At 44.2% G+C, this 26,702-nt stretch overlaps 1 protein-coding gene across 2 annotated transcripts in view; it reads left to right on the top strand.

Annotated features, from left to right (window-relative positions):
* CDH23 (cadherin related 23) overlaps positions 1-26,702 on the top strand; it is a 514,496-nt gene that overhangs the window by 335,554 nt on the left and 152,240 nt on the right. For both annotated transcript variants that reach the window (XM_037904844.2, XM_043551833.1), the window contains exons 18-24: positions 7,449-7,521; positions 9,865-9,981; positions 12,146-12,258; positions 16,186-16,293; positions 19,949-20,138; positions 23,801-23,946; positions 24,846-25,065. In XM_037904844.2, the coding sequence (XP_037760772.2) occupies positions 7,449-7,521; positions 9,865-9,981; positions 12,146-12,258; positions 16,186-16,293; positions 19,949-20,138; positions 23,801-23,946; positions 24,846-25,065 (967 nt within the window). The remainder of the gene's footprint in view (positions 1-7,448; positions 7,522-9,864; positions 9,982-12,145; positions 12,259-16,185; positions 16,294-19,948; positions 20,139-23,800; positions 23,947-24,845; positions 25,066-26,702) is intronic.

The following is a 26,702-nucleotide window of genomic DNA, read 5'->3' as shown; positions in this document are numbered from 1 at the left end:
CAGTCGAGAGACCTAGCTGCTCTCTGAGGTCTCATGGAAACAGTCAAACAGAAGTCAATCATCAGGACCCCATTCCCCTGTTCTCCTCTCCTTTCACTGTGTGAAAGCCATTGGAAACCAGGCATGCAAATCTAATTCTAAAGGGCTTGAGCTTATAGCAGGGTGAGGAGCACAATAGGCGGGGGTGGTTAGGGATGTAAGGATAATACTTAGCAGTTATAAAGTGCTTTCTGTCTTCAGACAGCTGAACAACAAGAATTACTATGTATATTTTACAAAAAGAGAAACTAAACATTTAAGTAAACTAGCCCAAGTCTACAGAAAGAGTCTGTGATCACTCAGGGTTAGACCATAGTTCCTGCTCGGAGTCTGTTCTCCCCCCACTAGACTCCTGGCATAGTCTCTATAGGTCATGTGTATTCAGCACCTGATAATGATTGCTTTGGGAATCTGACTCTTCTTCATGGAAACTGCTAGGTCTCCCCAAGGTGTTATCAGCTCATCATCCTGGATCTTACTGTAACTCTCTTAACTCACGCTGTGGGCACTTGGTGTCACAAAGGAACAGAAGATGTACGTTCAGCAGAGTGTAGTATAGATGGATTCACCTGATATGGAATTGATATTGGTAATACCCCAGGAGCTGACTGGTAAGAGTGATGTCATCCTTTTCTCCTTCTTATGCCAACTAACCTGACAGGAAGCCTTGGGAGATTCCTCCACTGAGTTGCTTGCAAAGCAGTGGAACACGGGGATCAGAATGGGGTGAAGAGAGCAGATGCCTGACAGGAGAGTGACTTCATTCATTCCCATCTTTGCAAAGTTCAAGAGGATTAATAGAGGCTCTTTTCCTTTTTCTTCCCCCCATTTTCCTCATTTTTAAAGAGCTAAAGGTTCCTGAAACCAAACAGCACAGAGTCTGACATGAATATCAAATGCACATTAGCACTTCCAGTGTCTGAAATTATCAGTCACTGAATCAGTCACAGTCAGTTGTTTATTTTTTCAAATGCTAGCTGTCCTGGCTGGATAAGGTTTGGGTTGCTGCATTGTACCAGATGCTTTCCTTTGCCTTCTGCACCCTGATACAGGTGTTCTTATCAGAGATGGTATGTGTGTGCTGATGGGGAAATTAGCTTATAAATGTTGCTCTGCAGGATTAGATCAGATTGTCCATTTGCAACATATTGTGATTTGACAAAGGCTCAAGGAAGGTATCAGCAATGGAGTCTGTTTGCTTGGTAACCCTTCAGTCTTATGATCTGATCTGATCTTGCTTGTAAGTGGCATCAGTGCACGGACCAGAAGATGGAAGAACTCATTGCTATAAGAATTGAGTGATTTCTTCCTCCCTCTTCCCCCTCCCCCCATCTCTTTTTATAATATTATGGGGGGAATAAGAGGAAGAAATAAGGGAATTTAGTAGTGGCTGAACACTTCCTCCCCTGGCTGTTCTATGGACAGTGTAATCACATCTGTCTAAAGACCACACTTGAAAAGGTCATCTCCTTCTGGCTGATTTTGTACATTGGTGATTTTTAAGTAGCTGTCACTTTCTCCACTTGCAACCAAAGGGATTTTCTCTCAACTGAAAAAAAGAAAAAAAAGAAAAAAAAAGATGATGATGATGAAGTGGCTCACAATGGCACTTAAAGCAAAAAAAGACAGAACAAGAGAGTGACTGAGAGTGTGGAGGGAGGTGATTTTTTTTCATCCTTTGCTTGTTGGTTTTTAATAAAGAAGTCAAACTCGCTTTGTAGATTTCCCATTAGGGGACAATAAGCTTTTGTAGAGGGAGCCGCTGAATTAGAACTAATAGCAAGTATGATGCCAGGATCCCAGGAAATATCACCACTAATAAGTTTCTGCCTAGCTTTCCGTCACTGACATTCTAGACGCTATTTTGCGCAGTGAGCCAGTAACTGTAACTATATAGAAGTATATAATAAAAGAGGTGCTGGTGATTGACAAAGTCTCCCCTTAAGAGAGGATGCTAGCACTGGCTGTTTGCTTTGAGAAAGGGATTAGAGCCTTTGGCGAGGAAGGTGGAGTGGTGGGGAAACATTTTAAATCAGTTTCTCTGAAGCCGATGAGTCAAATATAATGAGCCTGGGAGCAGGGTTGGTGGTGGGCAGAAAGTGAGGCTCTTACTACTCCGTTTGGGTGAATCAATTCTCTTGAAGGAGCTTAGGTGTTGCCATACTGCTCAAACCAGTTGCTATCTAGGCCAGTATCCTGTCTCCAACAGTGGCCAGCACTAGACGATTTGGGGAAAAGTGAAAAAAAAACCTAGTAGTGAAAAATGACAGAATAAATTTTACCAGAGTTGGTGGGAATTTATTCCATAATCTCTCATTTATTCACTTGTTTTCACCATCCTCAGACATCCTCCCGCCACCTCACAATATGCAAGTTTGTTCCGGAGTTCCCATAATTAAACACTAAATGCAACACTAATAAGTTTGATACGGTTTCCCAATAGCCATGCCCGCCAAGAATGAGAGAATAAATCAGAGATACAAAGTGGAGGGGATTTCCACATTTAGGTTCATACGCTGTGTGGAGGACAATGTGCAAAACTGAGCATCACAGAAGTGATGCAAAGGCTGATTAAAGATCACCTGCTGCCAGCAAAGCAGAGCATGGCAATTTAATTAGAGTGTGATGAGCATCACTGGCATGTGAAATGGCCTCAAATATCAAGTTCAATGACAAAAGCATCAGTCAAGGCTACAGGGCTATCAGAGGCCTCTGGAAGCTCATCCTTGACACAGGGACTCAAGCAAATGGGGTATTTTATTTTCTGGCAGTTTCCATCTTTAACTCCTTTCTGTTGTTGGGTTTGGTCAGTTTAACATTATTTGAATGGCATTTAAAACACCTTTAAGCTGATCCTTCCATTTTTAGGAATATTTTAAACCAAGTGTTGTTGATCTAGTTCACCAGGACAGCAGTTGTCTCTGTCTCCCAGCAGAGACAAGCTTAAAAGGACACCATCAACAAGAAAATCACATTTCTTGTCTGAACCTTTTTGTATCTACTAGTAGAGATAGGATCGCTTAACATTATCATAGGTGAACATGGTGGTGGCAATCGTCTGTCTTGAAAGACTATGGTGTAAGCGCAAAAGCTGTTCACTTACTGTATGTCATGCTGCAGCATCACAAGTGGCTAAAAAGCCCAGTTCTCATGTGACACTCCTTGCCACCAGTAGTGTAGGCATATGGGGCAGGGTCAGAGGATGAAACTAGTGTACTACTAGCACTTGGGGCCTGCTGTTCTTCCCTCTTCTCTCTCTCTGCTTTTCTTTCTCTCAGCCACCTCTCTTCAGCCTCTTTTGGAGGGCTGCACTGTACCAGGGAGTCAGTGTAGCCTGTTACTAGCTGCTTCTTCCCAGCTTGTGGTGTTGATGTTGACAGTTTTCAAGTCCCTTTTGCAAACATCCTTGAACCTGAACCAAGGTCGTACCGGTGGCCGTGGAGCATCTGCAGGTTCTTTGTACAGAAGATCCTTCATACATCTGATGCAGATGACTGAGCCAACGGAGACATCTGTGTTTGAGCATAGATTAAATTGGACAATTTTGCTTTCTCAAATGCTTCAGTGTCGGGAACTCTGGTTTCCCACCTGATGTTTAGAGTACAACAGAAACAGCAGGTGTCGAAGGTGTTTAACCTTCCATCATGCCTGCTGTACGGGGTCCAGCTCTTGCCACCATATAGCAACATGCTGAAAACATACATCTGGTAGCCCAGTATCTTGGTGTTCAGTGTTAGTTTCCTGTTATCCCACACATTCTTGGCCAGTTGGCCAAATGCAGTAGCTGCCTTTCGGATGTGAGAATCAGTTGAAGAAAGTGAGCAAAAAACCTGTTTTTTGAGTTTATTTATTAGGTATATTTGCTAGCACTTTGTGTGAAGTAAGCTTCACTGCTTCTCCTGCAGAGTCAGCTAGTTGGGTTCTCTCTTGCTTAATGCCTCCCCCCATCTCATAACCACCAAGAAATGAGCAGAAATTCCTTTATGAAAATAGAAAAGGAGTACTTGTGGCACCTTAGAGACTAACCAATTTATTTGAGCATGAGCTTTCGTGAGCTACAGCTCACTTCATGAAGTGAGCTGTAGCTCACGAAAGCTCATGCTCAAATAAATTGGTTAGTCTCTAAGGTGCCACAAGTACTCCTTTTCTTTTTGCGAATACAGACTAACACGGATGTTACTCTGAAACCTGTCTTTATGAAAATGTTTATAGGGATTTTGTGTTTAATTTGGTTCCATTATGTATAGGGGGCTCACTGAGAAATGGAAATCTTTTAAAATTAGTCAGTTTAAAGCTGTCAGTAGACTGTGCTGGCTGCCTCTTACTGCATCTGGCAAAGTCATCGCTTGTGAATCATGAACCCAATTCACTGTTATCCAGTGGCCCCTTTATGGTGGCTGAGATGGCTCTAACTTGCAACTGCCATCGAACCACTCCCTGGTTGGACCCAGAATAAGGGAATCACAAAGGCTGTAAAAGAACAGGAGGACTTGTGGCACCTTAAAGACTAACAAATTTATTTGAGCATAAGCTTTCGTGGGCTACAGCTCACTTCATCAGATGCATAGAATGGAACATATAGTAAGAAGCTACATATATACATACAGAGAACATGAAAAGGTGGAAGTTGCCATACCAACTCTAAGAGGCTAATTAATTAAGATGAGCTATTATCAGCAGGAGAAATAAAACAAACTTTTGTAGTGATAATCAAGGTGGTCCATTTCAGACAGTTGACAAGAAGGTGTGAGGATACTTAACATGGGGAAATAGATTCAATTTGTGTAATGACCCAGCCACTCCATGTCTCTGTTCAAGCCCAAGTTAATGGTATCTAGTTTGCAAATTAATTCCAGTTCGGCAATTTCTTGTTGGAGTCTGTTTTTGAAGCTTTTCTGTTGCAAAATTGCCACCTTTAAGTCTGTTACTGAGTGGCCAGAGAGGTTGAAGTTTTCTTCTACCGGTTTTTTAATGTTATGATTCCTGATGTCAGATTTGTGTCTATTTGTTTTTTTGGTTAGAGACTGTCTGGTTTGGCCAATGTACAGGGCAGAGAGGCATTGCTGGCACATGATGGCATATATCACATTGGTAGATGTGCAGGTGAATGAGCCCCTGATGGTGTGACTGATGTGATTAGGCCCTATGATGGTGTCCCTTGAATAGATATGTGGACAGAGTTAGCTTCGGGCTTTGTTGCAAGAATAGGTTCCTGGGTTAGTGTTTTTGTTCTGTGGTGTGTGGTTGCTGGTGAGTATTTGCTTCAGGTTGGGGGTCTGTCTGTAAGCGAGGACTGGCTTGCCTCCCAAAGCTGTATAAAGTCACCTCCCCTCATCCCCTGTGCTGTAGGCCCTGCACTGAGCAGAGCTCATGCACATCAGTATCGGATCTTGTCTACGCTGGAAGCCCTACATCCACACAGCTGCAGCCTCACAGCAGAATTCTTCTGTCAACAGGGCACAGTCCACAATGGGGGTTAGGTCAGCTTAACTGTGTCACTCAGCGGCGTGCATGTTTTGGGTGGAGGGGAAGGTAATTTAATTTAAATACATTGCAAAATGTATACAGGATTGAATGACACAACTATACATTGCAAGAAATATTGGTAGTTATTAAATGTGTATTGCTCACATCCATTTTATTTCAAAAAGACATCAGCAGGATGGGCACCTTAGATACCATGACTTCCAGGATCATGTGTCATTGGCCAGTGTGATCCTGAATGATAAAATCTCTGTGTGCAGCTCTGAGGAAGAAGAGGGAGGAGGAGACGTTGCTTGTATTTGGTTTTGGCTTTTGTAATGTTTTGCTTCCTTCTAAAACTGTGTGCTGGAGGAGGAGGAGGAGATGCTCACAAGACATTCTCTGTTGAATACCAGAAAGAAAGCAGTTTATAGTACCAGACTTAATTAATTGAAAATGTTTAAATCAGAGAAGGAATCTCCTTGGGATTCTGTACATCAGTTTCCCACTCCATCCCTCCCAGAAACTGTAAGCTCGATCAGTAGCCAAACAAAAGAGAGAATCCACCACTTTTCTAGAATTATAGTGGCTCTGCAGAGGCAGATAAGTAATAGACATTCCTGTTAACATCTTTACTGGTACTTGTGCACATGCAGAGAAGCTAACAAAAGGAAGCCACTATGGAATGTCAATAGATGAAGGATGTGAGTGATGGAGGCACAGGAGCTGGCTTTCTCATTTCCCTGGGAGTGCTCGATCCCTGCTCTGCCCCAGGCCCCACCTCCACTCAACCTCCCCGCAAGGTCCCGCCTCTTCCTGCCCTCGCCCCATGTCTTCCCAGCCTGTTCTGCCCCTTCCCCAAGCATGCCTTGCCCTCACTCGCCCCCTCCCCCCAGTGCCTCCTGCACACTGCTGAACAGCTGAGCCACGGGAGGCACTGGGAGGGAGAGGAGGAGCTGATCACGGGGCCCACCAATGGGTGCTGAGCACCCACTATTTTTTTCCCGTGGGTGTTCCATTCCCCAAACACCCATGGAGTCAGTGCCTATGGGTGGAGGGAATTGGTGTTTATCAGATGTGTTTATTTTAAAAAATTAATAGGGAAAGACACTTTTGGCCAGAGTCTCGAGTTTCCACTCCAGCCACTTTGAACCATTGAGTCAGAGTGGCCAGATCAGGCCAAAGTGGCAAGAAGAAATTCCCTTCGGGGGAGGTAAGCTGTCTGCAGGCATAAAGCTGGCTCCTTTGCCAGCTGTGCACTCCATACTCATAGTGCAAAGAACCTGGGGAGGGAAGGAGCATTGTTGGAGCTATGTTTTGCCATGTCGATGCTTTCTGTTTGACTGGCATACGGTCCCAAACAAAACAGAATCAGGGCGCCGTAAGTGGCTCCCTTATGCCTGCCTGCTCCTTTTGTGCTGACCACAATTTGGAAACAGAGAGGAGGTGAGCCCTTTGTTTTCAAGCTTTCAAGAGAGTAGTAGAGAAAATGGAGTAGAAAAGAAATGTACAAAATAAGATGCCTTTCCTTTCCCAGTGTTTGCATGACCCCTAGACAGTGTTAGCAGGTAATAATGCCTACCCTTTACATAGCACTCTCATCTCCAAACAACTTTCCTATTGTAGCTAATTAACCTTCACAACACCCCCAGGGAGAGAGATGTTATTGTCCCCATCCTATGGATTAAAAAACTAAGGCACTGAAAGACAAAGTATCATAACTTGACCAGAGTTGCAGTGGAAGTCTGCGAACAGATCTTCCCGGTTGTAGACTTGTGCCTTAACCACAAGACAATCCTCCCCCTTTTTGTACTGTTCTCGTCCAAATGGGGCAGCAAGTCAATAGGAGGTAGACATTTCCATGTCCTATCATACCAGAGTTTTGTCATTATTCTGTTATCTTTTTCCAAGTCAGTGTCTTCCAACGTCTCTTATTTTTTCTTTAGGATGAAAATGATAATCCACCCACCTTCAGCCGGCCATCCTATGTCATTACTGTCATGGAGGACATCATGGCAGGTATGGAAAAGTGTGCTCCCACTCTCTTTATGTAGCTTCCCATTTGTGGTGTCTTACTTGTAATATTTTATATGGCCGCCTACTCAGCCAATAGGGAGGTGGCACTAGATTCCAAAAGAGCCCAACTACCTGGCAGAGGGTGTCAGCATCCGAAGAGAAGCAAGTCTGCACAGAGAGAGAATTAACTGCCTAATGCCCGGACCTCCTGATTTCAACACATACATAATGCATTGTACACACATGAGATGTGTACAGTCATGCACATTGCCTCTCTCCACACATACCATTGTAGCAGCTTAACCCGCTTGGGTGTTTTAGCATCAGACAGGGATGGGGGGAGTTGAAGGAAGAGCATTCTGAGGAAAAGCCATTGGTTCTGGGTCTTGTTTCCCCTGCTGATTCAACAGATTCAAACTGTTAGGCCTTCCACTGAACCATGAAGAGTATCTTTTTGCTCTGGCATTTGCCTAGTGGGTGAGATTTGGGATGGCGTATAGCTCAATGATGGATGACACCTATGAGCACATTACCAAGTGTATATGTGACAGCCTCCATCTCGGCCAGCACTGGGGATTGAACCAGAGAACTCCAGAGCTGAAAGCTTGCGTCTCAACAGCTTGAGCTAAAGAGCCAGCCTCTGCAGCTGGAACTGTCATGCTCACATCCTCTGGACCAGGCACAAAGGGGGAGACACAACACATGCTGACCAGTGGTTACATATGTTTGTTAATGTTGTTCGCCATCCAGAGTTTGTGTGATGGTCCCTTTTTTAAGTTGAAAATTAAAATACATCCCTTGCATATAACTCAGACAAAACTATTGCAAATCCCACCCTGTGCATGTCTAAAGCGCTCTGTAGTGGTGGTGTTATTTATTATTTGTTTTGCTGTAGTGTCTAGGAGCCCTAGACTAGGAGTCATGGACCAGGGCTCCCCATTGTGCTAGCACTGTTCAAAGACAGTCCCTGTTGGCCTAACTCTGCTCCCACTGGAGTCAATGGTAAAACTCCCATAGAGTTCACTGGAAGCAGATATAGGCAACTCTGAGTGCTTTTGAAATCCCACTCGCAAATAGATTATGTACTTACATCCATACAGGGTTCAATGAAGGTGCCTATAGGTAGAGTGTCATAAGGGTTGGGAGAGGAGCTGTGCTATCCAAGCAGTGCTAATTGGTGGCATTGTGCCTGCCTAGGGCAGAATCTGTGATCATACCTCCAGGAACACTGGTAGGGGGGCACATGTTTACTGACCTACATTGCTGCATTGTTGGAAAAAAGCATTGCTTGTATTTCTCCCAGTGCCTTCGCAGGCTGGCCAATGCATGGGTAGGGGCAGTCTATCCACACATGTTTCCTCTTGGATGCTCAGCCATGCTAGTGGGCCTCCATCCTTATAACTGGTGAATATTGAATGCAGAATTATTGCTCCCGCCTGCATGGTAGCATGAGGCTGACAAACTCCCAAAGCACCTGTGCTTGGTACAATCCTAATTTTCCACACTGTGTGTCCGTGCGTACTGTACCCAGGGGGTAACAGGGCTTCTGCTCTCACCAGGCAATTGCATTAGGAAGCAGCATCACCCTGTTCGTAGCTCTGCTGGTAAATATCAAGTAAAGCATGTACGTGATTTATGCTTATATGGTGAAAACCAGAAGAGCTAGAGTAAACCTGTAAAAGGCAAAAATGACTTTCTATCCAATTAGAGCTCAAGCTCCCGCACTCTCCACCTTCCCATACAGTTCACACCCTTGTCTTACTGAGAAAGAAACTTGTGAAAGAAACAGCCTCCCAGCTTCCTCCTAGCTATGCAACCAAAGGTCCTCACCGTGGCACTTAAATTCCTTCAACATTAAATACCTTTTTGTTAAAGAGTTTATCCTTGTCAGCTTTCCTGGGGCATGTAAGTAGCAAATCCATCGTGAACTGCTCGCTGGTCATGACCGAGTTGGTGGTGGTAGTGATTACACATCCGACCAGAGCTGGCTCATGCAGCCTCGTTCCCCTGGATTAACATTAAAATGCCACTAACATGGCACTTAAAATCCTTGAGGGCCTGTGTACTTTCTTTAAGAGTTGCCAAGTGATTGTCTCTCACTTTGGGATTCCTGGACACAGTGACAAGTTTGAATTGGGTGTTAGAGCTGCTGATAATACAGCAGTCAGTTTGGAGGGATGGACCAGTTAGCAGGATAGAAAACCATAGACCTATTAAAAGAACAGCCGGGAATAGATATGAAAGTGCTTCCTGGTTTGGGGGTGCTGTGCTTTCTGACCCACCCCTTGTCCATCAGTTTGCTAACAAATATGCATCTTTGATTCCTCATTTCTGGTGTTTTCCAAGGAGCCACAGTGCTATTTTTAAATGCCACTGATTTGGACCGGTCCAGAGAATATGGTCAAGAGTCAATTATCTACTCCCTGGAAGGTTCCTCTCACTTCCGGATCAACGCTCGCTCAGGTGACCTTGCCCATGTGATCTTTCTCTTTCCCCTCACCTCTCTTCCTCCTTCCAGCATCTTTCATATTCTCTCCTTTTCTATCTCTCTCGCATCTTTCTTTCTTCCTTCCATCCATCCTTTTATTCTTGTCATTTTCCTCCCTTCATTCCTCCCCCTCTCCACGATCTTTCTCGTGTTCCCCACTGTGTTTATTGTAGGAGAAACTCAGCCTAAGGGAGTATAAAGTGCCCCTGGTCCCAGGACTTCAGGCACAATTACCCGTCCTGCCACTATAGTACAGGGCTCCCAAATCCACAGCCATTTGCAAGAAGGAAGTGGGAGAGTGACTAGCAAACAAAGGGCCCTGGTCCAAGGGGAAATCTAATCAACATTCTACTCTGTTATCCAATCTAGGAGAAGGGAAAGGGGGTTATTTCCCAGGGCTGCTTTGGGATTAGTGTAGATGGCATAACTGGACATGTTTATGAAGAAGCTCACATCACATTGTTCTAAGCTGTTGCTGACCTAGCAATGCTGGGAGGAAGCTCTCTGGAAAAATCTGAGTATCCAGTGCAATCCAAGAACTCCTTTCACTCACAGCCTCACTGCAAATCAAGGTACATTGTAGCATATATTGGTACATAAGGGCATTTAAGAAACGGTGGAAAAGAAAGATGCTGCAGAACTGTGTCTGCCTGCTCAGTGCCTTCAAGGTGTATGCACTTTCTAGAGATGTTCCTGATTCAAATGAGCTGAACCTGCTCTGTAAAGGTGCGCTTAATTAGATGCAATTTTGTGGACAGGCGGAGTGATCCATCATTGCGACACATTCATATTTAAAACTTTTTTACTGATTAATTTTTTCAGCCCGTGAATTAATTGATGCCACAAAACTTTTGAAGCAAATATATTTTAAGAGGACCTTTTAACTTTTTAAATTTCTCTCATCTAGATTAATATTCCCTCTCCTCCTGCTTCCTTCTATTGCTGCCCTGGACAGCCCCTCACATAAAATCTCCTCCATAGTGGAGCACAGTCCTCCGTGCTGAGCTCCTTTCAACAACTGGAATGCGGAGTAGAGGAAGAAGAAGAGGTGATGGGCGGGAAGGTGACTTGGTATTGAAAGGCGATTACAGATGGTTGAGGAGATAACAGAAATAATGTCATTGTGATCTGACACAGAGTGGAAAATGCTGTCCAAATCAAACTAAGGCTTGGCTCCTTCCCGTGAGCTGCTATTACCTTGGTAATATCAGCTGTCAGATTCCTGTGTTGTGTTTTCTACATGTTCGTTAAGAGACAGTGATGTCCTCACAAGGCTGTGAAGTCACTGAGCTCAAGCCAGGTAACATTACAGTGATGTCACAGATTACCTGTCATCTAGGTTAATATATCTGAACTTTGAGAGCAACAAAGCAGAGCCTGAATTCATCCAGATTATTTCCAGACTTTGCTGAAGCTGTTTCACAAGCTTTGCACAGCCTGAGTCTGCAACCCCAGCAAAAAGACGGACAAGTGCATTGCAGAGTGGATCTGTTTGTACAAGTGTTCCATCACAGAACACACTACTACACAACCACATCACTGATCTGGTCCTCACCACAGCTGTTTCAAGGGGATCGTTAGTGTCACCATGACTCATTGTCCCTAGGTCATGGCTGGAATCTCAAGTTCCAATAGCTAATTACAAATATAGACAGGTCACTCATCTAGTGTCACTGAAGTGACCGATACTCTAATGCCCTCACACAAAACTTAAAACATGGCCTTTACTAGGAATACTTAAATGTATCGAGAGTGGGAGGATACCAGTCCTCTTAAGTACCCTGACATTGCTGGGGGAAGGGATGGAGTGGACCCCTCTGAGGATTTACAAAGATTGCCCTAGAAAATTATAGGTGTCTGTTTTAAACAGAATCATGGAATTGACATTGCTTCTCTTTCAGTGTCCATGTCTCTCAGCTCTCTGCGTGTGCTCATTTGTGGAAGAAACTGATCACGTTTCCAAATGGGAACTTTTCACCCCTTCACAATGATCTCTCTCTTTGTACTCATATATTCAGGCTTGTGTACACTTTTGTGCTTTAGTATTTCCAAATGCTCATGCCACTCTCTTCATCCCATCTGGGCAAGTGCCCAGGAATCACTATTATCCTATGTCTCTCCCATTTCCCCTTTCTGCAGGTGAAATCACCACAACCTCTTTGCTGGACCGGGAGGCCAAATCAGAGTACATACTCATTGTCCGGGCCGTGGATGGTGGCGTGGGTCACAACCAGAAAACAGGCATTGCCACTGTGAGTTCAAATGCTTTTGTCTCAGCCAAACTGCTCCTTGCTCTGATAGTACAAGAGATGTTATGAGCAGCCGGTACTAATATAAGGATGACAGTCCTTCTTGAATCTGTTCTTCCACTTGCGAGTCGCTGGAAGTGTCTTTGCAGTGCTAAAGGGGAGAGCTCTCTGAGGTAGTTCTCGCTGGTGCTGGGTACAGTGGCCCCTTGATAGCTTGATGTTTCCTGTTAAATCTGGGGCAGGCAGGTTACAGTCCCGCTGAGTCTAAGGGTATGTCTACACTACGAAATTAGGTCGAATTTATAGAAGTCGGTTTTTTAGAAATCGGTTTTATATATTCGAGTGTGTGTGTCCCCACAGAAAATGCTCTAAGTGCATTAAGTGCATTAACTCGGCGGAGTGCTTCCACAGTACCAAGGCTAGAGTCGACTTCCGGAGTGTTGCACTGTGGGTAGCTATCCCACAGTTCCCGCAGTCTCCGGAAGTTAAAAGGCAAAGACAGTTTCTGGAATGGAATACCTTAACGTATTTCCTAAAAGTATCTGTAATTAGAGAACCTGAAAACTTAGTGGGAAGTTGGTGTCTGATTAAAGTTTGACTATTGCATTTAGCTGGAATATGCACCCAGGATTCACCAGCCACTGCACCACCTTTTGAATAGGAAAGAAGAGCCCAAAAACCCAGTGCTCCTGGGATCTTCATAGGACATACATGCCTGGGGTTCCCTAACAAACCATGATAATGCCCTTTAAATAGCAAACATTGCCTGTGATAACCCTAGAGAATGAACATTTTGGGATTCACACCAGCTGACCAGCAGCTACTGCCCCACCTTTACACGCCCCCAGAAATCCACACAGTGAATGCATGCACACCCCGGAATAAGCTGACATGCCACTCCAGTGTCTTGAAATAGAACAGCACCTGGGAGAAAGGGAACAGTTTAGCTGTGGGTTAATATGCCAAGGGAAGCAGTGTAAGCTTGGGGCCTTAAAATGGGACTGGAAAGCACATGAAAGAGAGAATGTGCTGTAGAGAACAATCCTGCATCTGCCCCTAGGTAATGGAGCAATTGATCTGCTAGGTCTTTTCTTTCTCAGACGTTATGAAACAGCCCTAAAGAGCCTATGCTTGTGATTCAGCATACCATCAGCAGGCCCCATGTGCAAATCCTCCGGGATATCCATTGGGAATACACATCTGAGCTTCACCTAACAAACCTCTTCTGTGCCTTAAATAGAAAACAGTGCCTGGGATAGCCCAGGAGACCACAAGCTTGAGAGTCTCCTGACCTACCACTGGATGGCACCCGTGTTCCACCTGCATGTGGCTGAACGAATGTGCATCTCTCTGAATTGCGTGATCTGACCCTCAGTCTCCTTTTGAGCTAAATAGACACATGCACAGTTTGCTTTGGTTTGTTTCAGGAGAATAGTTGCTAATCTTAAAACCCTGATCTTGACTTGGCGTCTCTTCGAGCTTTGGAGTGATATTGTAGAAGCAACCAGCAGCTGGGGACAGCTATCTGAGCCCCGAATGCTGGGACAGGCATGACAGGGTTCCTACATCCCCACTGTGCATTCTCTTGCACATGAACGATAATAGAGAGAGCTTGTAAGAGCTGGTTAAAAGTCTTAAAGCTGTTACAGTCAACAGCTGGTTTACAGTCAGTGTATATGTATGTATGCTTGCTTTAGGTGTGCGTGAGGACTAAAAGAGTGGGATTTGGCATTAAGGAAAAATGTACTGGAAATGTTAGGAGGGTTTGTGTTTAAAAAGAAAGGTGCCCCATGAACCAGGGCTTGAAATTCAATAGAAGTGGTTACCTGACAGTGTTTTGCTCTGTGCCTGCCCAGTTAGCCTAGTCACCCTCCCAAAGCTAAACTACACTTTGATTCAGGTTTCCTCAGCAGCAACCTTCTGCCGTCACCTCCATCCCTCACAGATTAGCAGAAACATTGGACCTTTCCACACAGCCCCAGGGTGAAGCTGGAAGCAGAACATTCACATAAATGTATAGATGTAGTTTCACTAACCCAAGCGCTGGACAGGCCTTTTCTTGTCGTCTCTCCTCCCCTTTTATTTATTCTTCCCCTCTGAGACTTTTTATTTTGATCGCTCTTGACTTGGCCTGGATTTAAACCGGAGAGCTAGCGTGTGAAAGGCTCTGCATCCCACCGCCAATCCCATGAGCCATCTGGACCCTGTGGACCCACCCCCAGCCACCTCCTTTTCTTACATTGGAAAAAAAAGTTAACACTTCAGAGTGCCATTCTCTCCCTGCTTTGTATTCTGTACCCTTTTCTGCTTCTCTGTTGCTCCCTGCTCTGCACCCACCATCCATGTTCTCTTACCCCTTGCCTATCCCTCGCTCATTCCCTTCTTGCTTCTTTCACTTAATGGTCTTGTTCTTTGCTTTTTCCTCCCTTTCCTAACATTCTTCCCCTGTGATCCCTACATCCTGCCACAATGACTGAGTTAGGTGCCTTGCTGGAAAGAGAACTTTCAGAAATACAGTAAAATGCCCTGTTCAATAAGCAGCAGCCCCAGGCCGCTAAATTAATGGGAATTTCAAACTCTGTAAATAATTTATCAGGGATCAAGGAAATTGCTCAGACTGCATCTTATAGTGTCTCTGATTAGAGTTTATAAGGGAAGCAGCTGCTCTCAGCCCTGCCAAAACTTTTTCAAATGGAGAATGGCTAACTTTGCTACAATGCAACTCTAATAGGGCAGCTGTAATGAACAATGGCACCCCAGCTACAGCCCTTACCAGCATTGGCTATCTTGCATTGCACTGCCTGCCATGGGAAATCAGGCAGCTCCCCTTGGCCTCCCTCAAACTGCAACATCTGGAGGTCCAGTTTAGGTTTACATCCTGTTGGCCTTACTTGTAGAATTAGTGCCATTGACTTACTGGGGCCGTTCATGTAAGGTGACCAGGATTTGTTTGGTTCTGGGCCATAGCAGGGAGTATGTGGACCAGAGCCCAGGAAAGGCTGAGAGTTTGGGGAAGAGTGTAAAAAACGTCCTGCAAATATTTGTTTGCATGTTCAAACAAATTCCCTTTCCCTGTGCCTTCAGTGTCCATTTTCCATGAGTCTGCTTGTGTGTGGTTCTTAACCCAACGATCACAAGAACCCTCCCTTTATGACTAGGCATCAGGAATTCTGCAGTTTTCTTCTGTTGTAACATAGGGTCCCAGTATGGAAAATGCCCAAACCACTGTCCTCCTCAGTGAGTTCACAGATAGGAATGTTTGTGGAAACAGCAACTTTTAAGGGAATGTAGAAGAATATTCATGTAAAACTCACTCTGAATTCATCAGTGCAAGGATTTACTCTAAACCTGAATCAAAGTGTTATGCTTGTCCAGTCAAGGAAAGGAAACCGTGCCATTCGACCTATATATCCATACAAAACGAACCAACTTTCTTCGGATTTCAGATATGGAACATGCCACCCAACATACAGACTGAGATTATTCAGCAAATAAGTTCAAACAATGAAAACATCAGAGATTGGCCGAATTGGTCAAATTTCTGTATTTGTAGTGACTGTTTCATTTGGCTCTAGACAGCAGTGTTTATGGAGAAGCTCTCATGGCACTCAGCACAGTGCTCCTGAAACGGTGCATGGTGAGAAGCACCTTCTCGTCTGGTAGAGACAATGAATTGGCTTTAAGAAGAAATCCTTTTAATTACACTCATCATTTCGGAGCCACCCACAGGGACAGCCATCTTGCTAAAATGACCTCATTTGTGACACTGGCTCAGAGGGAAAGGTGAAGGGACCAGGGTCAGACATTGTAAGCCCAACTCTATCTGACATGAATATGCAGAAGCACTGAGGTAGATTTGCAGCTACTCTAGGGTCATACCATGCTGCTTACTGGATAGGAGAGTCCATATTCACACTTATCATTTTGCAGGTGAACATCACTTTGCTGGACATTAACGATAACTATCCCATGTGGAAGGATGATCCGTACTTCATTAACCTGGTGGAAATGACCCCCCCAGACTCCGATGTCACAACGGTATGTGCCATGACAGCCAACAGAATGCACCCTCTGAATCCAGAAGCACAAAGAAACTAGTTTTAATCTTTGTGCTGTCTGGACTGACTTTTAGCATATGTACTATTGAAGGGCTGATGCCTTTAACTGGAGACAAAGATCTGTGCATGCTTCTGCCTCGCAGAGCTGCCAGGGTACCTCAGTCCTGCTATACCAGCCCTGAGCCCTGCAGCACCATTGTGTATATATATCTCTCCCTCCTGACCTGCCATCTCCGGTCCCCTCCATCATGCCAGCCCTGGCAGTCTCCCAGGCAGGATTTGGCACACTGTGCCAAATTCATTTTCGCCACATTCACTGTGTTTGGCACAATGCAGAGAATAGTTATTCTAAGAAGTCTGTTCCTTTAATCCAGTGGTGTTCACATGGCCAGAAAGTGGGATACAGGAAGGAAATCCTGGTGCTTAAAGTCATGGAGTTAACAGGCCTTTGTTGAAAGGAAAACTGCACATTGATTGTAAAAATGCAATAACCACATCATCTGGTTGGATAAATCACCAATAAGGTTAAATTGTTATTAACTATAATAAATGAAACAGCCACCATCTTGCACATCTGCTGAGAAAGTTTGTACTGCTGTTTAGCAGATGAATACAGGAACAAGGCTAGAGGCTTTCCTGGCTGATTAAAGCCAAATTCTGCTGTCTATTAAAGGATTTTCTTGTTTAATTTAACAATAGTTTAAATGTCTCCACAATGTTTTGTACCATTTTCTAATAAATATCATTATTGACCTTAAAACAGAAGTCCCCAGCCATTTCACTCATTTATCTACTAAATAGCAGTTGCTTTGTCTCAAGCTACTTGACGTCAGTGGGACTCCATGTGGGCGAGAGGGTCTGCGTGAGTAGATTCCACTGCAGAAGAGATTGGCTGATTGGCTTTCCTGCTGGAAAGTGCCAGTGAAATGGCAGCTCCCATTCAGGGACCCCAGCGCGGTTTAAAATTATGAAGATCTCAGCACCATGGCAGATACTTCTCATTTTAAAAAAATGAAAATTGAAAAGTGGGTCCTTAGCTGGTATAAATCAGTGTAACTCCACTGCCCTAGGTGGATTTGTCCATTTGCACCAGCTGAGGATCTAGCCTAGAGTTATCCCATGTACCTGCTTCCTCTAGTAAATATTAATTTAGCAATCTAAAACCCTGATTTTGCCAAGACTTATACACGTGCTTAGCTTTATGTTCGGTAGGTAATCGCATTGAAGCTAATAGGACTGTTGTTGCAGTGCAGAAAGTTAAGTCTTTGAAGGATCAGAGTTTAACATGTTGAGACTACAGCAATCACTGCAGTTTCCTTTGAGATACTGCAGGCTCTCTACAGCATGAGACTGGAATCTGATCCATGTGCAATATGGGACTTGAACTTTGTGTCCTCCACTGTGCATCTGGGCCCTGATATGATTATAAAGGCATGAAAGTCCATTTGGAGAACACAGTCCTTGAACTGCAGCCATGCTTCCCACCCCAAGCATGTTGCAGTCTTTGTGTGTGTGTGTGTGTGTCTTTAAAACAATGTTTTTGGCTAACTTCTGCTTTCCTAGCCTCGCCTGTGACCTCCCTCAAGGACCTCTCTGAAAGGCATTGATTTAAAGTCTTTCAAATCTCTTCAGCAAAATAAAAGAAAGGAGGAGAGAGAATTATTTTCCATCACGCTGGGAGAAAAATGATGGGCGTGAAACAGAAAATAAATGAGGGAAAAGTGAAGAGAATCCACAAAATCATCAAACAGGAAAGACTGGGGAAAAAATCCTGTAGTGAAACATTAATCTTGGAGCGGGAGGGGGAATAGATTCCATTCCAAGCCCACCTTGCAGAAATTAACTCTGCATCACCTTAGCTGGCCTATCTGCTTCCCCTTCCCCATGGGGGAGCAAGCTATGCTTTCTGAGTGCACGATTCACTTGGACACATGGTTGTGGCTCCTTCTGCATCTGTTCCTATTGGGAAGAATCTGTCGGCAGCAGGATAAGGGAAAGCAGAGGGGATTAATAATGTGTTAAATTATTATTATTTATGCTGAGCAAATATAATTTATTCCTGTGTAATTAAAATGAAGCATTGTGGCTGATAAAGGCAAACGGAGGTGGTGATTCCTATGGCATATTGCTTTGTAACCCTTTGCTCTGCCACTGGATCTCTGCACTTGTAAGTACACGCCTTGAAGGAGTTAGAACAGACACTTAGATCACGTGGACAGACATTAACTGGGCAGGAACTGGATGGGCTTCCTTCCATCTCTAAATATTCTTGTGCTCTTTGTTACTATGAAGCTTCCATCAATGGTGATCCTCAGAGACAGGGTACTGGACTTGTTGACCATTGGTCTATTTGGGTGCGGCAGTTTGTACGGAGCTTGAGGCCTGGTAAAAGCTATGATGTTAAGAGTTGCAATTTCCACTCTGCCCATGATCCCACCTATTTTACCTACATTGTATAGTATAGTACAGTACTGAGGTACACTTCATTACTATTTGCATACATATTTTGGTGCATTACAGTGGTGCTCAGGAGCCCCAATCAGGGCCTTATTGTGCTAGGTGCACCATTGTAAAGCACCTAGCATGTTTTGGGGCACAATACAAATAATAAATCTCTGCCATTGCTATTGCTGTGGTATCCGGGCAATGTTATCTGCCATTTGTGCGATGATTTCTGTGTAAAATGGGGTGAGTTGAGCAGAAAGATTCAGGGTTTAGAGGTTTCAGGGCTGGGCCACTGGCTCCTAAAGATCAACTGTTGCCAGTTGGCAAATGCTCCAGCTTCTATATTCCAACACAGATCAGCTGTAAGACCAAGGCCCTGCTCCCTTGTGACAATTAAAACTCTGATGGAACTTTCTGTAAATTAGCCCCAGTGTCCATATCAAATTCTGTGGGGGTAATTTGTCTGTCTGAATTCCCCTTGCAGTTTGAGTTGGATGCTGTATTCTTCTCTATTTACTCTCCTAAATTGTTGTATGAGGTTGCTGTTACAGCACCCACCTTCCACCCAAGAAAGAGGCTGTACTTAAGTGCTGGGCAAATAATCCTCGTCTACTTCACAGGGATACTGTGCAGGTTGATTAGTCTCAGTAAAATGCTGTGATGGAAGGTGCCATATAAGGGTTCCATATTTCTCTTCCGTTATTTTTGATCTGTAGGGATGTCTTGTATGAAACACAATCTGTATTTCTTCAGCATGCCACTGCTCCTGCTGCTTATTCCCCACTGAAAGTCATCTTGCATTTGACATCACAATTAGTTGCTGGAAAAATAATAATTATATCACCAACATAATACTAATTCAGGTGAGGGACAAGCCACAGGAGCAGTGAAGTCCTAAGTAACAAAGTTTTTATTTTTATGTAAGTATCCCTGAGAATTAAAAACTCCAAGGGAGAAAAATAAAACAGAAAATGTATGACACAGAAGAGAATGATGCTTAAAGAGGGTGATTTTTCAAATCGTGTGGCAACACAAGCTCTTTAGTGCACTTAATTTTTTATTCCTTTTTGGTTTGCTTTAATTTCCTTTTCAGTTTTTCATCTCAGATCCAAGAGTTGGCTGCGTGGATGCACTGCACTGAACAGGGTTCCCCGATTTAGCAGACTGACATCTGCACTTGGTCTCTTCAGGTGGTTGCTATTGACCCTGACCTGGCTGAGAATGGCTCCCTTGTGTACAGCATCAGGCCACCGAATAAATTCTACAGTCTCAACAGCACCACTGGGAAGATCCGGACCACGGGGGTCGTGTTGGATAGAGAGAACCCAAACCCCCAAGAAGCTGAACTGATGAGAAAGATCGTGGTCTCCGTCACTGACCGTAAGCTCCAGCTCAGTTATTCTGCACCATGCTGCTTCTCTTCGCTTACTGTATGCCTTTGCCATTTGTCTCTCCTGTTGCTCCAAATATAGGATCTATCTATTTTTGCATTCTGTTTTTTTCTCTTTGTACCGTTATCAAGCAGAGTGTAAGGTACTGGAGTGGCATGATAGAATTCCCTTAAATTATCATGTTGCATAATTGTTTTTGACATAGCAGGACTGGTAGCAACCACTGTGGCTAAGGTTACATAAGCATTTCCATTCTAACCTTCTGTTTTCACTTGCATGTACTTTTCTGAAACTTTCTCATATCAGGCTAAAATTTTCCAAGTTTGGTCTCTGCTTAAAGGCAATTTAGGGGTTTTTTTTGTTTTTGTTTTTTTTTTTAACAAAATAGATGAGTCATTTCTGAGGAGAAGAATGGGGAGGGAGGGGAAATACTTGCCCAATTATATAAAAAAAAATACAATTTTTGTGATTTCGTTTAATAGCGCAGACAAATTAGATGAGAGAGGTGAAATTGGCCTAAAATTAACCCTTCCTGAGGAGAAGTGCTTTTGAGTGTTATGGTGAAAACTGAGTTTGCTTTCATTGAGTTATGACCAGATTGCACTTTGTGCATGTACAGTGTGTTTCGGAAGGACTTGCTCACTCAGCGTGTAGAGTGTGCAGTTGGCGAAGGCTGTGGTGTTTGCACACGTGGTTAATTTAACTGGGTCCTACAAAGTAAAAGTTAGGGAAACTTTAAGAGCCTTTGCCCCAACCCAGGCATTCTCTGTAAGGGTTTGCGGCAGGGCTTTTACAAACCTCCTCCCACCCATAAGAAGGATATGAGAGGAGCTCCTCTTCTGCGGACTGAAGGAGGTCGGCAGGAGGGGACCTCTGCTACTGCATGCCATTCAAGGGGAGCTGCTGTCATGTGCAAGAGGGAAACCCTGCTTCTGTGTTCTATATCACGAGGGCTGCAGCCCCAGGCTGGTGTCTCTTCTGTGAGGCTTGTAAGGTCCCTGGGGCACAGGGGACTGCTCTGAAGTCAAGCATACCACACCACGTAAGGTCTGCAGGAGCTCCTGCAGGATTTGCAGGATACATGGGGCATGACATTCCAGTGATATCTAGCTAAATAATCATTTAGGGGAAAAGGGCTGCTGAGTGATTAAAAATAAATAAATCTTTTTCTCTGAAAAGAAGATCCTATGAGGACTGTTGTTTTTTTTTAGTTGCACAGCTAAGTACTCAAAAGTCAGGAAGTGACAAAGTAAGGTTGTATGTAAGCCTTAATCCTGTCCCTTCCATGTTTGCATTACTACTGCACAGTGTTAATTTCACCAGCACACATTTTTCAGGTGCGCTGTATGATGGGGATCATTTAAGAACATAAAAGTGGCAAAGAGTCCTGTGGCACCTTATAGACTAACAGTGGTATTGGAGCATAAGCTTTCATGGGTGAATACCCACTTCATCGGATGCATGTGAACATACACATTTTTTGTTCTGCAACCACATACACATATTGTCATCATGTTGTCTGCTGTTCTCAGGGGATTATTTTAAACTGTCAACTAGCTCTGACATTAGTTTCCAGCATGGAGACCCAGTATCTGAAGTCTGGATGATCGAGATGCTAAAGGAGCTCTCAAAGATAAGGACATTGTGGAGAAACTAAATGAATTCTTTTCATCAGTCTTCACTGTTGAGGATGTGAGGGAGATTCCCAAACCTGAACCATTCTTTTTGGATAACGGATCTGAGGAACTGTCCATAATTGAGGTGTCATTAGAGGAGGTTTTGGAACAAATTGATAAACTAAACAGTAATAAGTCTCCAGGACCTGATGGTATTCACCCAAGAGTTCTGAAGGAACTCAAATGTGAAATTGCAGGACTACTAACTGTCATCTGTAACCTATCATTTAAATCAGCTTCTGTACCAAATGAATGGAGGATAGCTAATGTGATGTCAATTTTTAAAAAGGGCTCCAGAGGTGACCCTGGCAACTACAGGCCAGTAAGCCTCACTTCAGTACCGGGCAAATTGGTTGAAACTATAGGTAAGAACAAAATTGTCAGACACAGAGATGAACATAATTTGTTGGGGAAGAGTCAACATGGTTTTTGTAAAGGAAAATCATGCCTCACCAATCTACTAGAATTCTTTGAAGGGGTCAACAAGCATGTGGACAAAGGAGATCCAGTGGATATAGTGTATTTAGATTTTCAGAAAGCCTTTGACAAAGTCCCTCACCAAAGTCTCTTATCCCATGACTGCTTATTTTGCTTAAGAGGGAACGTTCTCACATGGATTGGTAACTGGTTAAAAGATAGGAAACAAAGGATAGGAGTAAATGGTCAGTTTTCAGAATGGAGAGAGGTAAATAGTGGTGTCCCCCAGGGATTTGTACTAGGTCCAGTCCTCTTTAACATATTCATAAACGATCTGGAAAAAGGGGTAAACAGTGAGGTGGCAAAATTTGTAGATGATACAAAACTACTCAAGATAGTTAAATCCCAGGCAGACTGCAAAGAGCTACAAAAGGATCTCACAAAAATGGGTGACTGGGCAACAAAATGGCAGATGAAATTTAATGTTGATAAATGCAAAGTAATGCACATTGGAAAACATAATCCTAACTATACATATACAATGATGGGGTCTAAATTAGCTGTTACCACTCAAGAAAGCGATCTTGGAGTCATTGTGGATAGTTCTCTGAAATCATCCACTCAATGTGCAGCAGCAGTCAAAAAAGTGAACAGAATTTTGGGAATCATTAAGAAAGGCATAAATAATAAGACAGAAAATATCATATTGCCTCTATATAAATCCATGGTATGCCCAAACCTTGAATACTGCGTGCAGATGTGGTCACCCATCTCAAAAAAGATATATTGGAATTGGAAAAGGTTCAGAAAAGGGCAACAAAAATGATTAGGGGTATAGAACGGCTTCCGTATGAGGAGAGATTAATAAGACTGGGACTTTTCAGCTTGGAAAAGAGGCAACTAAGGGGGGATATGATAGAGGTCTATAAAATCATGAGTGGTATAGAGAAAGTAAATAAGGAAGTGTTATTTACTCCTTCTCATAATACAAGAACAAGGGGCCACCAAAGGAAATTAATAGGTAGCAGGTTTAAAACAAACACAAGAAAGTATTTTTTCACACAGCATACTGTCAACTTCTGGAGCTCCTTGCCAGAGGGTGTTGTGAAGGCCAGTACTATAATGGGGTTCAAAAGGGAGCTAGATAGATTCATGGAAGATAGGTCCATCAATGGCTATTAGCCAGGATGGGCAGGAATGGTGTCCCTAGCCTCTGTTTGCCAGAAGCTTGGATTGGGTGACAGGGCATGGATCACTTGATGATAACCTGTCTGTTCATTCCCTTTCGGGCACCTGCCATTGGCCACGGTCAGAGGACAGGATACTGGGCTTGATGGACCTTTGGTCTGACCCAATATGGCCGTTCTTATGCTCTTATGTGTGGCCTGCCAATTCTAGTCCTAGTGGTATCTCTGCTAGATCCAGCCAGGGGAGAATCATCCTACATCACTCTCCTTCTAGAAAGAAAGGTGACCCTGTAGAACTGTCAGTGACATTTGTTCTGGAGGATTTCTGCCATTAACCTTGCTTGTCGATTAAAGTTGTGCCTTTCCTGCAGGTGGGAGACCGCCTTTACGGGCTACTGGTAGTGCCACGGTTTTTGTGAATTTGCTGGACCTCAATGACAATGATCCCACCTTCCAGAACCTGCCTTTCGTTGCTGAGATCCCTGAAGGCCTTCCAGCAGGTTCCTCTGTCTTCCAGGTGAATCTGCTGCTTTCATCATTTCTGTTTCAACCTGTATTTTGCAGTGGTGGTGTAGCCATGTTAACCTGTATTAACCACCACCGTTTGTAAAAGTGCTATGGAAGTGCCAGTGCTATGGAACTGTTAGTATGATTATCGTCGCTACATTTTGGTGAGAGCCTTCTGTGAAGTCAGTACTCTCCCGCAGATAAATATGGCCAGAGTCAGCAGCCAGCATTGTATAAAATGGGGATACAGTAAATGATTGTTCATTTCTGAGCCCCAGACTCCATAAGACAGGCAATATTAGGGATCTAACCAAATGCCAGGAACCTGGCTCAGGTTAATTTACATGCGATTGTGATGGTGATAAAGGGGTTGTTTTCTCCTCACCCAACCTCTGTCTCTCACTAACCCCTTTCTCTGTGAGAGAGGTGTGTGTACATTTGTTTAAGCACAGGGCTAAAAATGGGGAACTCCTGAGCTGAGGTCCTGGCTCTGTCACTGACTCATGCTGTGGCTTGGGGCAGGTCACTTGCCGTCTCTGTACCTTCATTTCTCCACCTGCAGAAATGAAATGTCAGTACTGGCCATCTAAGAGCTGTGCAGGGGTTAAGTAATGTTTGCCAAGCACTCTCTGTAAGTACTAAGTAGCAGAACTCCCACTCCTGAAACCTCTCCCCACAGATGTGACACACCATGGGTTCTGTGTACTGTAACCACTAGCAGATGTGACAGTCAAAGTACCCTTCGTGTTTAACTCGGAGACTGTGGGAAATGGACTCTTTCGCTCTCTGGGTCTAAAGTTTATGTATTTTTATTTTATTTTGACCAAGGCAACACATTCAGGGCTCTAATATGAGAAGTGTGATGTCAGTTTCTTTCTCATGCTCGCTTTTCCCCTCCATCCTCACTAGGTGGTGGCCATAGACCTGGATGAGGGTCTGAATGGGCAGGTGACCTACCTCATGCAGGTGGGCATGCCCCGAATGGACTTCCTCATCAACAGCAGCAGTGGGCTCATCAACTCCACGGCAGTGCTGGACAGGGAGAGGATCTCCGAGTATTACCTCAGGGTGGTAGCAAGTGATGCTGGAGTGCCGTCCAAGAGCTCCACCAGCACCCTGACTGTCAGAGGTGACTGCAGGGCTGGGCATCCCAAGGCCGTTACACTCACGCCAACACTTGGCGTTCTTTCTTAGACCTGACTGGCAGGGCAGGACTTGTTTTCATACCCCTAGTCCCAGAATCCCCACTGCCATGCATCGGGAGGGGGCTATCCTCGTACTGCTGTCCCCACACGGTTTGGGAGTATGTCTTCCTCATAAGTGAGATCAGCTGGGGTGCTCATGCTAGCAGTGCCCAGACATGAGCACTGAGAAAATGAAGGCATGGCACTGTCAGTGGAGGTGGGGAGAACCTAGATTTGTGGATTTGTTTCCTCCATTGCTCTGACTGCCCTGGTATTTCTGTTCCTTTCAGGGTGTGTTGCAAGGATAGTCTGTTTACCTGGATTTTTGCCTGAAGGGGACTGAGTTTCTGTGTTGCTTGGGGGTTGGGTTCTCAGAGCTGACCTTTTATTCTCAGAGCTGACCTAGTGTTTTAATTCATGTAAGTTTACTTAATAGCCATACATAAGCCTAAGAACAGCCATATTGGGTCAGACCAATAGTCCATCTAGCCCCATATCCTGTCTCTGACAGTGGCCAGTGCCAGGTGCTTCAGCAGGAATGAGCAGAACAGGACAATTATCGACTGATCCATCCCCTGTCATTCAGTCCCAGCTTCTGGCAGTTGGAGGTTTAGACATACCCTGAGCATGAGATTGCAACCCTGATCGTCCTAGCTAATTGCCATTGCTGGACATATCCTCCATGAACTTATCTAATTCTTTTTTTAACCCAGTTATGTTTTTGGCCTGCACAACATCCTATGGCAACGAGTTCCACAGGTGGACTGTGCATTATGTGAAGAACTACTTCCTTTTGTGTGTGTGTTTTAAACCTTCTGCCTATTAATTTCATTGGGTGACCCCTAGTTCTTATGTTATATGAGGGGGGAAAATAACACTTCCCAATTCACTTTCTTCACACCATTTATGATTTTATAGACATCTATCATATCCCCCCTTAGTCCTCTCTTCTCTAAAATGAACAGTTCCAACCTTTTTAATCTCTTCTCACATGGAAGTTGTTCCTACTCCTAATCATTTTCATTGCCCATCTTTGTATCTTTGTCAGTTCTAATATATCTTTTTTGAGATGGGGCGACCAGAACTGCATGCAGTATTTAAGGTGTGGTTGTACCATGGATTTATATAGTGGCATTATGATGTTTATTATCTATCCCTTTCCTACTAGTTCCTAACATTCTGTTAGCTTTTTTGACTGCTGCACATTGAGTGGATGTTCGCAGGGTGTTCTCCCACAGTGATACCAAGATCTCTTTCTTGAGTGGTAACAGCTAATTTAGATCCCTTTATTTTGTATTGTGACAAAGTTCCTGCTCTACCTTGGTAGGTCTTGCGCTTATTGGAGGATTTGCTCGCCTTGGAGCTTCACGGCAGCCCTCAGCTTGGCCGTTTTTCTGAACCCATAGGCCAGGTCTACGACTCCTGTGTCTGACCAGGAGTTGAGAGGATCTGGGGGGAACCTGGGCCCGCCCTCTACTCCGGGTTCCAGCCCAGGGCCCTGTGGAATGCAGCTGTCTAGAGTGCCTCCTGGGACAGCTGTGCGACAGCCAGAACTCCCTGGGCTTCTTCCCCCTGGCCTCCT

This window comes from Chelonia mydas, chromosome 7 (genome assembly GCF_015237465.2).
Source record: "Chelonia mydas isolate rCheMyd1 chromosome 7, rCheMyd1.pri.v2, whole genome shotgun sequence".
Taxonomy (NCBI): Eukaryota; Metazoa; Chordata; order Testudines; family Cheloniidae; genus Chelonia; species Chelonia mydas.
Note: the sequence above shows the minus strand (reverse complement) of the source record. Positions and strands in the feature narration are given on the sequence as shown.